This window comes from Zingiber officinale, chromosome 8B, assembly GCF_018446385.1.
Source record: "Zingiber officinale cultivar Zhangliang chromosome 8B, Zo_v1.1, whole genome shotgun sequence".
Taxonomy (NCBI): Eukaryota; Viridiplantae; Streptophyta; class Magnoliopsida; order Zingiberales; family Zingiberaceae; genus Zingiber; species Zingiber officinale.
The window spans coordinates 12,708,866-12,722,228 of NC_056001.1; the positions used below are offsets into that span (position 1 = coordinate 12,708,866).

The following is a 13,363-nucleotide window of genomic DNA, read 5'->3' on the forward strand; positions in this document are numbered from 1 at the left end:
CGGGCCTATCAGACCCTTCCTGCTCGACTCGTTATCACCTCCGCATCCAACTTTGTTGATCCGATGATTTCTGACTTTTAATGTCCTTGATTTTAATCTCTACGTTAGCTACTGTTTTCGTCTTAAATTCATATATGTTGGACTTTTTTTATTGCCGTTTCATATATTAAATAATTATTTGTTGGGTAAAAAAAATCAATACTTTATGTTTTTTTTCGATGATTTGATTGTTGTTGTTGACATGATTTTCACAGGCGCCAAATCTAAAAAATTTAAATGCTAATATAATTCAAAACGTTTACTTTTTAAATATTTATCCAATTTCAATTTAAGAAACAATCGCTAGTTTGCAAACAATAATATCAAGTTTAAAAGCACACCTCTGTTCAAATCGTTCGCTCGCTTTGTTTCATGACTACATCATAATCAATCCCGCAGATATAGCAGAAAGGCAAAGCAGCACCTCCGGCGAAAGATCACGTCCCTCGCCGGCAGCGCTGGGTCGAGGGCCTGGCGCGGGGGCAGGTCCTGAGACCGAGCCTCCGGCGTCGGCAGCGCCTGGAACAGGGGACGACGTCGCAGTCGACTTAGCGGGGGCGGCGGCGGAAGGCGAGTGCAGCTTGGAGATCCTGATGTCCACCTTCTGGCCGGCGCCGCAGTGGCCGGGGGCGCCGCAGATGAAGAAGTGGTGGCCGCGGCGCTTGAGGGTGATGGAGTCGTTGCCGGTGGTGTAGGTGGCAATAGGCGACGCCGCGTTGCACGCTTTGTAGTCCTCCTTGCTCACCTCCACCACGTTGTGGAAGTTCTTGTTGTACACGAACACTGCATTGGCAACACCGCATTATACACAATGAAAACCACAGATTTTCAATCGCCTTTAAAATGCAGAAATAATGAAGAAGAAGAACAAAAGGATTAGGATGACTTGCTTATGGTGTCTCCCAACTGGATGTCCTTCGATACGGTCCATGCCGTGTAGTTTGGACTCCCCAAAATGGTCCATCCCACCGCATCCCCCACCTTGTAAACCGCCGCCTCCGAGCGCCCAACGCCGAAGGCCACTGCCGCAGCTGCTGCCACCACCACCACCATTACCATCACCTTCTCCATTTAGCAGGGGAAACAAAGAGACACTCTCTTACTCGTGGCCTCCTCTTCCTCGATTCGTGGTAGAGGTGCATGTAATAATAATAATTATAAGAAGGGGAAAAAAAAGGTTCGATCTGATTTGAGTGAAGTGGAAGTGGAATCATGTAACGTGAAGTGGAAGGCTTAAGTTCATAGTGGAGTCATCATGCCTGTTTTGCGTCCATTAACCACTGCAAATTCTAAAAAAAAAACAGAGATTGCTCAAACTTGACGTTTATTTTTTTACCCCATTTTTAATCTACATGATTTAATTTATATAGATTTTATTTTTTATTAAAAAGATAGACACTACTGAAAATAATAAAATTTTACGGAAAATATGTTTGATCTTCATAAAAATATGAAAAAAAAATGGAACAATAAGAATTTTGAAAAATAGAAAAACAGAAAACAATTTAAGAATACATGCATTTCAGTTTCGCCTAAAATTTCAGTTTGATCAAAATATCAAAATTAACAACGTTCATAATTAAAGGTGAATTAAACTAATCCGATCTGAAATCAGGGAGATGACGCTGATTAGGTGGCTATAATATTGATGATAATGTGGACGAACTTGGAGCTAGAAGCTACGGATCTACATACCACAGACAAAGTTAACATTTCATACCACAGACAAAGTTAATTGAAATGTTAGAACGAGAATCAGTAATAGAGTCCTTGTCGCAGACACTACAATGTTCAAGTTAAAATAGTAGTCAAATGAAATGGAGAAGAAGATTAACAGTAAAATAATAGAACAATGGTATCGATTCTTGTATGTGCGGATGCTTTTGTGTACCTGGCCAATCGAGAGAACCCTTTTTTTATACTGTCTCTCATAACCTCCACATTAATGAGGCGATAGAGAATGCCTGGTGCAAAGTATGTTAGATGGTGGAGGATATACGACAACCTCTGCATAGTCGGAAGAATGCTTCCTTACATGTATATGTCATAATGATGAAATATTCTCTGACGAGTAATTGTTATTCTCTAATGAGTTATTGTGATTCTCTAACAATGTTATCTCCTACAGAGAATCTGGTTGATTCTCTGGCCGACCGGATGTATACTAGGAGCTTTGTTAAATGATAAGTGGAGAGCTAAGCCCCGTATATCCGACCAACACTGGACTGACCGACTATATGCTGAGAACTTTGCATTGGAGAAGTGGGGAGTTGGGTCTTATAGGTCTGACCAACGTTGGGGTCAACGATTGTAGACTGGGAACCTTTTATTGGAGAAATGGGGAGTTGAGCCTTGTAAGTCCAACCGGCTATGGGGTCGACCAACTGTAGACTGGGAGCCCAACCTCTGCAAAATGGGTAGTTAAACTTCGTAGGTCTCACTGGCCATGGGGCCGATCAGATATAGACTGGGAGCTCTGCCTCTATGAAGTCAGAAGCTGAACCTTGTAGGTCCGACTGATTCTAATTCCTTTGTGTTTATGTTGGGGATTCAGCATCCGCTTGGTGATTTATTTTGCACTCGGCCACTGCACTTGAATATAGAATCCAGTTCAACCAAACGATGTGTCTAGCGTGTCCGATCGGACCTTTAGTCCGATAGGCCAGAGCACTCGACAGTTATACTTGACTCATTTCAGCTTGGCACGGATACCACCCGAGGTTTCGCTGACTTTGAGGGACTCGGGATCCAATCAAACTAGCGGTCCAACCGACCATCCCAATCGGCCTCGAGGGATGACCCTTTATTGATTTTGATCTCTACATCAACCAACTTTTTTTTACGTCGAATCCAACTTTTGAGATCTTATTTTATTTGCTGTGTCATATATATATATATACCAATCGGCCTGGAGGGATGACCCTTTATTGACTTTGATCTCTACATTAGTCAATTTTTTTTTACGTCGAATCTAACTTTTGAGATCTTATCTTATTCGTCGTATCATATATATATATATATATATATATATATATATATATATATATATATATATATATATATATATATATATATATATATATGTCGAATCCAACTTTTGAGATCTTATCTTATATATATACATATATAAAACTGTATAAAAATATTAATTTAAATGTCATATTATGAAATTGACAAGTTGATTAGCTGTTAGATGATAACCTTAACCCTGTTGGACAAGAACTTTAAAACAATTATTAATTAGAAGACAAGATTGATAATCTTACTTGTCGTTAATCTCAATGGTCTCGCATCATGGATTAGGAGACAATGATTCAATGATTTATCACATTGCTATTCCTCAACTAACTCAATCAAATCAATTCAATAATTGACTTACAATATACTGAATTAGTCTATCCAACTAATCAAATTCAAATGGATCGATTTACTATGTTCACTTCGCCAAACCGAATTAAAGTAAAATTTGAGTTGGTTCTATCAATCCAAACTAAGTGAACCCAACCAAACAAATTGGACAATAAACTCAAATGGTCAATACATGGTTCAACTTAATTGATCAGATGAAGTGTGCAGGGCAATAATTAAATGATTCTATGGTGCCATATGACTTAATTAGATTTTCAAATTAATACAAATAATTAAATTAATCAATCATGGCATTGGATGGAAATGTGTCCACCTCACCAAATTAATTAAAGTTAGTATTTAATATAACACTAATTTTATCCGTGCAAATCAAATGGTACTGTTATCCACTTATTTTATGTTAAATATCTATATCAAGAGACCAATTCATGTCTACTGCCTCAAATTTATTGATGGATTGACCCACTCGATCAAGACCTTACAATTATTTCAAATAAAAATAAAAGATAATAATAAATAAATAATATCATAGGGATGGCAAATGTTTATTTGACAGCCATCATCTCCCATGTAGAGGTTGGGACCAAACGAAACAAATAATTGAACTTTATTTGTAGATAAGTTACATAACGATACATAAAATAAAGCTAATTAAGATGGTGTTTATTTGTATGATTGTCATGAACATCTATAGAAAGATGCAACACCATGATGACAATGTCTTATTGTTTAAAATGTTGAATGATGACCTGTATAAATTTACGTAAGGCCTGATTATTCATCTTTAAAATTAGAATGAGTCAGTTCAAATATTTAAATAGACGACCACGTGGGAGGTTACCCCTATTACCACGTCAATCACCTCCTCAACTAGGCTCGTGAGATTTTATATATCTCACTATTTTAAAGATTCGTCCATGATTTATCTCATTCGTGTTGGTCCTGAGACGGATTAACAGAGGCGCTGAGGACGAGCATATTTATCTTTTACCATCGTGAGATTTTATATATCTATATATATATAGATACACGGTCCATCTCATGTTACCTATCCTATCCATATCTAATGTATTTTTTTTTTCTATTTCTTAAATATTATACCCGAAACTCTAAAATCTAAACCATAAACTTAAAAAAGTCTAAACCATAAACTTAAAAAAGTCTTTTTATAAATACACTAAATATACACGGATATGTAATATAAAATGAGCAATATATCAAAGTCTTTTTATATAATAATTTTTAGATGGAGAATAAATGAGATGAGGATATCTCCATCTCGTTTCTTATTGTGGGCCTACTGAATGCAACGAAGTTTTTGCTTATCTGTAGTTTTGAAATCCTTCGTTTATTGGCAAGAAACTAAAGATCAGTTTTCAGAAGGAAAAAAATGAATGGAGACAAAATGTCAAAAAGTCATATAAAAAATACTCATTTTTCTTTCCAAAATTATAAGATGCTTATTTTTCATTTTCATTTTCATTTTTTATAGACTTTTAGACCTTCTTAATTTCTTTTTAGAAAATACTATCTATTTTTTTTTTAAAAAAAAAAACATACATAAAAAAAATACAAATCAAACATCATTTTCTAAAAATACATATTTTTCAAAAAATAAAAATAAAAAACACACAAACAAACGCACCCTAATTTTCTTTGTTTACATCTCAAATTTCCAATAAGGTTTCAGGTCTGCATTTCTTTATCTTCTCTGATAAACAACACACATTCATAACTCCAACTTCATGCTCATGCATCATCACCTCCTTTATATTTAATTAAAAAAAGAAAAAGAAACATAAAAGATCAATTAAAGCAAACGTTTGGGCTTCATTGATTGTCGTTAAGTTACAGGCAATGGCATGATGCCGGTTGATATTCTACGGCAATAAAGCTTTTGTTGGGATCTGCTAATGCGTTCATGTGCCTCGTGTTGCTCTCACTCGCAAAGAAGGCCCCTCCCTCCCTCCCTTCCTCTTCTCGGTTCCTTCTGATCGAAGTGAAAACACTGGCTGTGGCCTGTGAAAGTGTTTCCCAGAGGCGAGAGAGAGGGAAACAGGAGCAAGTGGGGAATGGAAAGCTTGCAATTTGCTGCGAGTAATAACTACAGATGCACGAGATGGGAGCCGAGGCGCTTGCTGCTATAGTGACGATTGCCTCTTTGTCTCCTTTGCCTTTGACAGTCTCACCTTTACCTTTTTCCTATTCAGTTTTTTTTTTTGGTTCCACAATCCAACCTTGCTTCAGTTGCTTCTCCCATTGGCTTTGGTTTTTGGCTTTTGCCTCCCGAAGGAAGCAACACCTCTGTTCTGTCCTCGAATCACTGCACTCACAGAAAGCAGGCCATGGTCTGAGGTAAGCTACTCCCAAGTCCCAACTCTTGTTGTTGTTGTTGTTTGTTCATCTCGAAGCATCTTTAACCAATCGTAGGTAATAATTTGTTTGTTCTTCATCGTTTGAGCCAGAGAAGTCTCTGGCCGTTCTGTATCCGTCTGCTTTAAGCAAGAAGTTAGATAAATGATTTTAACTTCTTTTGCTTGTTCATTGAGTGTGTTTGTGGAATAATTAATGATCTTCCCACTTGTACTCTTTTTTTCTCTTTCTCGAAACTATAGCTATTTCTGAAACTGAGATTTTGGTTATTTCTTCATTTTAGAATCATGAGGTCGTCAATTGAGAGTGTTTTGATGTAATACTGTCAGTCGTTTGACATGATCTAATGACAAGTACTATCCTTGGGAAGTGTTTGTGCTGAGTCGTTGAGTTCTTGATCAGATGAAGAGACTGTGAGTGCGAAGCAAGAAGCTCGATGGTCGGAGGCATCAGGATGAGGGATTTTCCTTCCTGCTTCGGCGAAAGCGGAATCCAGGTCTCCGACTCTTCATCGTCGTCGGGGGGCAACAGCAAGTCCGCCCAGAACCTCGTAACTTGTCTTTACCAAGCGCAGCTCTTCGGCCGTCCGTCCCTGATCACGGTCACATGGAGCAAGAACCTGATGGGCCAAAGCCTCAGCATCGAAATCGATGAGTTAGCCGGCGAGTCGCCCTGCAAGTTAGAGATCAAGCCGTGGCTTTTCTCCAAGAGAAAGGGCTTCAAGAGCTTGAACGTGGAGGAAGGCAAGATCAACCTGTTTTGGGATCTCTCCGCCGCCAAGTTCGGACCGGGGCCTGAGCCACTAGAGTGTTACTACGTCGCCGTCGTCGTCGACCATGAGCTAGTCCTCCTGCTGGGCGATCTGTCCCACGAAGCCCGTCAGAAGACAAACGCCGTCCCTGGCCCGTCAAGCGCAGCATTCATAGCCAAGAGAGAGCACATCTACGGCAGGAATTCCTATTCGACGAAAGCTCAATTCTGCAACAACGGCAATTTTCACGATGTTTCAATAGAGTGCGACACCGTCGGCGTCAAGGATCCATGCCTCGAGATATGCATCGACAATAAAAGGGTAATGCAGATCAAGCGACTCGCGTGGAAATTTCGCGGCAATCAAACTATCCTAGTCGACGGCCTTCCCGTCGAGGTGTTCTGGGATGTTCACAGTTGGCTTTTCGGTCCCCCGAACGCCAATGCAGTCTTCATGTTCCAGACATGCCTCTCGGCCGAAAAGTTCTTTCCTTGGTCTGCAACATCACAACTTCTGAAACAATCTCACCTGCAAAGCCTTGGTTTTTCGTTGATACTACATGCCTGGAAAACTGAACAGGTGTAGGGGAGTATCTTGAAGGAGTATATTTATGTCTTTGATTTTCTTGAGTGCTAACAAAACCCAGTGAGAAATTTGCTCTATCGTCCACATCTACGGTTTGTTGCTGCCTCTTTGTTTGATGACGTGTGAAGTGTTTGATATATAGGTCATAATACCTTGTATATCCATCAAAAGCTGTCTAGATGTTAAAACAGTGTGTTAATTAGGAGCAGTCCTCTCCTGTTCTTATATTAATTGCTGCAAACGGCACTGCCTTCTGTTCTGTTTCTCGAGAATTTTTACCTTTGCTGATGCACAATACAAGGCTACAAGCTTCATTCTTTCTGCCGTTAAAGTTTCAGATTCTCTAATCAGATTTATGAGTTGAAAATTTTTCCTGACTAACTTCCATCGAGTTACAGAAGCGCTGAAGCAAGAGTGTTACTAGTGACTACTGTTAGCAAAGTTCAGAATAATATTTGAGACAAAATTTATCAATTAAATAAAAATAAGTATAGTATTTTTTATTATATATCGTAATTGGAGCCGCCTTTCCTGAATATCAAATTTCTTGAACTAGCGAATCTTTCTTCTTCGTATACTATTATATTATTGAATTGATGCATTAATGAAATAATTTTTAATCGGTTAATTAACAAATAATAAAACCATTTTTTTTTATCCCAAGCAATAGTATAACGCTTAGACCCTTTAAATAATTAACTAAATATCTGAGAGTTAAATCTTAATTATGATGCACTGTATATATTTTTCTCCAAATGATAATCCTAAAAACGCTGATAGTTTAAATATATTTTTATAAGTATTTTTTAATTTATTCATAAAAAATTTACACTCAATTCCAAAAGAAATAGATTTTTAGTTATTGCGCAGCCTAATTTTGATGAATTGACTAGACTTTGGAATTGGAATTGGAATTGGAATTGGGATGATTGGATTTTTTTTAATGGTGTAGGTGGGCTAGTGAAGCTTCTTAGATGCGTCCTTTTCTAGGAAGCACGTGAGATCAACTGCCCTCCACCAATCTTTTACTTGGTCCCAGTAACCTCTTGAATTAGCGCTTTTCTCCTACCTTCTCCAATCGATCTATGAACTGAACCGGTCTAACATCTCGTCGAGTGTCATTGTCCGTTGAATGTTTTGTCTCTCTTATAAAAAACGCACCTTTCCATCCCGGTCGAAAAATGCCATGATTGTTAGTTTTTGAAAGTCATCTTGTTGTTTTATTTTATTTTTTTTGGGTTGATATCGGCATGAAGGCGTTTTCTTTCATGTTCATTGATGCGGGGTCGTAGAGGATATGATGCCATGTGACGTAAAGAAAGCGCTATTAAGGATGAGGTGGCAGCCACAGTTAAGGTTAATATGAATGAAGGTCTCCCGATCGAGTACAATGAGTTGATCAGACGAGTGTATCTGATTGATCTTTTACTCTATTTTAACGTGCCGAGCAATTGAGTCATCGTTCGATCATATAGAATACTGTTTAAGCACTAGGTCCCTGCTCGGGCATACGAGGTATTGATCGAGGTAGCCGCGACATCGATCAAGATATCCGAGACATCGCTCGGGCATATAAAGAATCCAAAATCTTACTTGGCCAGGGATAGTCGACGCCGGCTACATTAAATGCTTAGCTCTACTTACATTATAAGTTTATCATTTGGCCTTAAATACATGACAAGAGGAATAACAGGAAGAAACAAAATGAAAGAAGATGAAAGGTCCAGGAAGAAATATAGAAAAGGCTAGTAATGAATCATATTAGGATGATAGACGATCATATGAGGTTAAGAGTATATATATGTGGAGATTGTGATTATATATATATATATATAATCATTGTCCCAGTCATTAATCCCGACTGACTGATAATTAATTACAGTAATCTACATGAATATCAACTACTCGACTATTATTAGCCACTAGCTAATTTAAGAAATAATGATCGCGGAGGAATTATATGGAGGAATTATATGAAGATTTTGAGCCATCTATATATGTTTGTGACCATCAGTATGCACGTGATAGTAACTATTTAAAAAAAAAATCTATAAATGGGCTATGAAGGTATCCTTTTAAATACAAAAGCTTTACAATCTCCATCTTAAATAGATAGTTATTATTTTTTTTGGTAGTCTACAATCCGATTAATTCTGAAAATAACGAATTCGGTTCCACAAAAATTTACTATCGCGAAACACAAATAAATGATAAAGAATGGTTAACTCAAAAATAATTTGAACTTATATCTTTTATAAAATTATATTGAGCATGTACGAAGAACTTTCTTCCGTAGCTGGTTTTTTTAAGGTGCTTGACTATATATACGTGCAAATTATCCACACGTGCAAATCATGTACGTGGCGGCTTGGCCAATAACCGATCACGCATCAGCGTCATCCATGCATCAGGAAGCTTCGATGCACCTGAAGCCGACTCGATATTCTATATATTTTTAATTAGATGCATGCACATTCTTGTAATTTTATCCATTATATATACATTAGATTGCGTCCTCATCCCCACCAATGCTACGCACTAAATTCGCTAATTTCTCTTAAACTAGATCCATGCCATCGATGGAAACCGACATGCTATTGGATTCGACCAACCACCACCACCTCACTTTCCTCGACACAATTCGTAGCTACCTCCTCGACGACGACCGCGACGGCGATCAAATCGCCACCGCGCAAGCAGTTGCACCGCAATTGCCAGCGCGGCAACGGGTGCTGCGGCAGCCGAGGGGGATGAACTTCCGGGGGGTGCGCCGGAGGCCGTGGGGGAAGTACGCGGCGGAGATCAGAGACCCCGCCCGCGCCGGCGCCCGCGTCTGGCTGGGAACCTTCCACACCGCCGAGGAGGCGGCGCGGGCCTACGACCGGGCCGCCTTCCGCATCCGCGGCTCCCGCGCCCTCCTCAACTTCCCCCACCTCATCGGCTGCGCTCACCTGCAGGACGACGAAGCCGTCGACGACCACGCTGATCATTCGCCGAGGACGAAGGCGGCAGCGCCTCCGTCGCCTGGTCAGTCGACTAAAAGGAGGAAGACGGTGCCGGCGGCGGAGACTCCCGTTCCTTCCACTAGCCGACAACCGGAAGGGATTAATTACGACGGAGGACTACTCCAAAACAATAATTTCGTAAACGTTGTTTAATTATAAATAGATAAAGGCATTAGGAATAAATGTTCATTTTTTTACACATATAATTATAATTATCCAAAGGGATAAATCGTTTAATTAATATATAATTAAAAAATTATTATTTATTTACAATTCATAATTAAATATAATTTTTTTAATGAAAATAAAATTAATATTTAGATACATATATTAAATTTGATAATTTTATTGGAGGATATTTATAATAAAATGTTATAGAAAATTTATATATATTTTTTACTTTGAATATGTTAAAATTTCCCGATAAAGACGACGGTATGGGATGAATTTTTTTAATCAGATTAAATAATCTGAGTATGAAAATTTTGTAATTCGGATTTTATTCGTATCTATATTTTACTAAAATATTTAATTAAATTATATATATATATATATATATATATATATATATATATATATATATATATATATATATATATATAAATAATAAAAAAATTCTTATACTAAATAAAATCCAAAATTCACTAACTGTTTTTCTTTTTATATTTCATCATCAACCAGTATATGTAGTGTTGTTCTTTGAATATAGAGTTATTAGATTAACGGTCCCATAAATATGAAGAAAAGTAGGTACACAAGCGTTAGATACATGGTGAGGTAAACTCCAAGTTATCAATTCCTGAGAATTGACTCCTGACTATTACGTCAGAGATGTCATGCGTCAACTGTCTCTGTTACATTTTATAGACAGTGTTGTTTTTTAAAATTCAATATAATATGGTGTTGATATTTGAAAATTAGTATTAATATTGGTTTTTAAAATATATTAGTGTAGTAAAATTGATTTTAAAATTTAAACGGTATAAAGATGATGTTAAATAACATTAAAAGTTGGTAAAGTAATATAAATTACAAATTATTTTTTATTATTTTTAATAAAAATATTCTTCCTTTATAATTTGTTTTTGTTAAGGATGGTAGTTCCATGAAATGAAAAAAAAAATTAGTATAGAGGTTATTCAATTGAATGAATTTAGAGGTGAGAATAAATATTCGATTCTTGATGAGTCTTAAAAGGGAGATGAAAGTTAAATATCCGATCATGATGAAGATGAATATAATAACTATGGATGTGGATTGATCCAAATTTGACCATTAACATATTTAATTATTTTTTATTTTATCCTTTCTGTCCATTATTACTGTGTTATATTGAAAGAACAATACTAATTTTTAAAATAAACGTTATTCTAATGTTAATTTTAAGATTTATACTATACTAAAGTGATACTGAATTTTTAAATGTAGCATCATAATATTGAGTTTTGAATATGATGACAAAGTTGAATATGCTCGTTTTAGTGTCTCTGTTAATTTATTTTAAGGTTAACATGGAAGAGGTAAATCACCGACGGTTACTAATCTTTGGAATAATAACTAACATATAAGGGAGACATTTATCTTGACTATGTCAAATTTCGAATCCTAAAATGATGACAATATTTCATGTGCTAACTATTATATGATCCTAGTTCCTAAGGAGATAATATTGACTTTAAATATAGTACTATATATTTTTGAATGTAGCATCATAGTGACTCTCGGAAGGGGTAATTTTTTTAAAATGCATCTTTAAACAAGATGCATAATTTTATAATTTTAAATATGTCCCCATTGTCGATGTTTCTCTCACTATGGAATGTGTTTCTCTAACTACGAGCTCTTCGCATAATTGGCAACGGCTTACTCTCATTTTTCTCACCGTGCAACCGTGCACCGCTATATTAACAGTAATTTACAAAATAATGCATTTAAATTTTTGAATGGATCAAAAACATATATCATTTTGATATTGATCAAAGAAAGTACTTTTTAAAGTACACTTTCAGTTATATCCTTTTGAATTTTTTTTTCAATCAATTTTCTCTCTCCTATGTATGTAATTTTCCATTTATTTTTTCTTTTCTCTCTTCTCTTATTTCCTTCTTTCATGAATAATGTATTAATAACATCTTATAAGGTTAATTGATTTTTTTATAACATTTAAGTAAATTTGGAGAAGTCGAAATAAATAATGAATAACATATTTAAATTTTTTATAATCTCATAAATTAACAAGAATTGAAATAAGTACAATCGGAGCTATTTAGGTCCATCCGTTAATTTTGATCAAACCTCAATGATAGAGCACCGATTATACCCATTTAAGTTTTTGTGGATTGCAAGGAGTTCAAATATGTTATCCATTGTTTATTTTAATTTTTCGGAGGTGTTAAAATGTAATAAGGAAGAATCGTCAAAATTTTTAACGTTGGACTTGATATGAAATCATATTAGACCCAATCCGGGCATGATATGGTCTCTCTAAATATATTTAAATGTTATAAAAAATCAATTAAACCTTATAAAATATTTTCTATATGGTATTCATCCATGCAAATAGAGAAGAAAGGGAAGAGAGAAAAATAAAAATAAACGTAAAGTTGCATGCATAGAAGAGAGGAAAGAGAAGAGAGAGGAAAATGATTAAAAAATATATAAAAAAATTAAATTTATCAGGAGGATAGAATAAGAAGTGCAATAAGTGCTCTTTTTAATAAATACCAAAATAATATATGTTTTGATCAATTCAAACAGATATCATTTGATAAATTGCCGCTGCATTACAGTGTAGTACGTTGTTTTGCTCAAACTGTTTCTGAAAATCGCACCAACCAAACCAGTGAATTTGTTTCTTGACGGTTTCTCATCTTCAATGTTTTAAAAATAGGATCAAACCAATCAATTGGACCTGTTCAATCGGAAGTCCGTACTAAAATTTGATCCTATTTTATTCTAAAACAAGTCCATATAGGACCCAGAGTAAAACCCGAAAAAAATCAGTGAGAATTGATAAAATTGAAAACCTGTAAACATTAATAAAATTTAAGCAGTATAATTATTAAAACAATTCCAGTCGCTAATTTTCAAATAATAATGATACACTAAAAAAAAAATAGTCTCACTAAGAGGGTGTAAGCAATTAAACGAACGGGAACTTTTTATTTAGTTCTCTGCCCGTAGAGTCAACTCATCGTTTGATTCATCAACCTACTATATTAATTTTTTTTATATTATATGG

The 13,363-nt window shown here is 36.0% G+C and overlaps 3 protein-coding genes across 4 annotated transcripts; 2 read left to right on the forward strand and 1 right to left on the reverse strand.

Annotated features, from left to right (window-relative positions):
• Nucleotides 1–297: 297 nt before the first annotated feature.
• LOC122017274 (mavicyanin-like) lies at nt 298–1,165 on the reverse strand. The gene is made up of 2 exons (XM_042574839.1): nt 930–1,165; nt 298–822 (listed from the first exon to the last, which is right to left on the reverse strand). The coding sequence occupies exons 1-2, from the start codon at nt 1,108–1,110 to the stop codon at nt 416–418; spliced, it is 588 nt and encodes a 195-aa protein (XP_042430773.1). The 5' UTR covers nt 1,111–1,165; the 3' UTR covers nt 298–415.
• A 4,029-nt stretch (nt 1,166–5,194) lies between these two features.
• On the forward strand, nt 5,195–7,389 carry LOC122013416. 2 transcript variants are annotated; one of them, XM_042569693.1, is made up of 2 exons: nt 5,195–5,763; nt 6,184–7,389. In XM_042569693.1, exon 2 carries the CDS (start codon nt 6,218–6,220, stop codon nt 7,115–7,117), a length of 900 nt encoding a protein of 299 aa, XP_042425627.1. In that variant the 5' UTR covers nt 5,195–5,763; nt 6,184–6,217; the 3' UTR covers nt 7,118–7,389. The 2 variants fall into 2 exon arrangements, with proteins under 2 accessions (XP_042425627.1, XP_042425629.1); XM_042569695.1 differs by having other exon boundaries at nt 5,757–5,838.
• Nucleotides 7,390–9,643: 2,254 nt separating this feature from the next.
• On the forward strand, nt 9,644–10,312 carry LOC122017784 (ethylene-responsive transcription factor 2-like). Its single transcript, XM_042575474.1, has one exon. It carries the CDS (start codon nt 9,688–9,690, stop codon nt 10,273–10,275), a length of 588 nt encoding a protein of 195 aa, XP_042431408.1. The 5' UTR covers nt 9,644–9,687; the 3' UTR covers nt 10,276–10,312.
• The last annotated feature ends 3,051 nt before the right edge of the window (nt 10,313–13,363 follow it).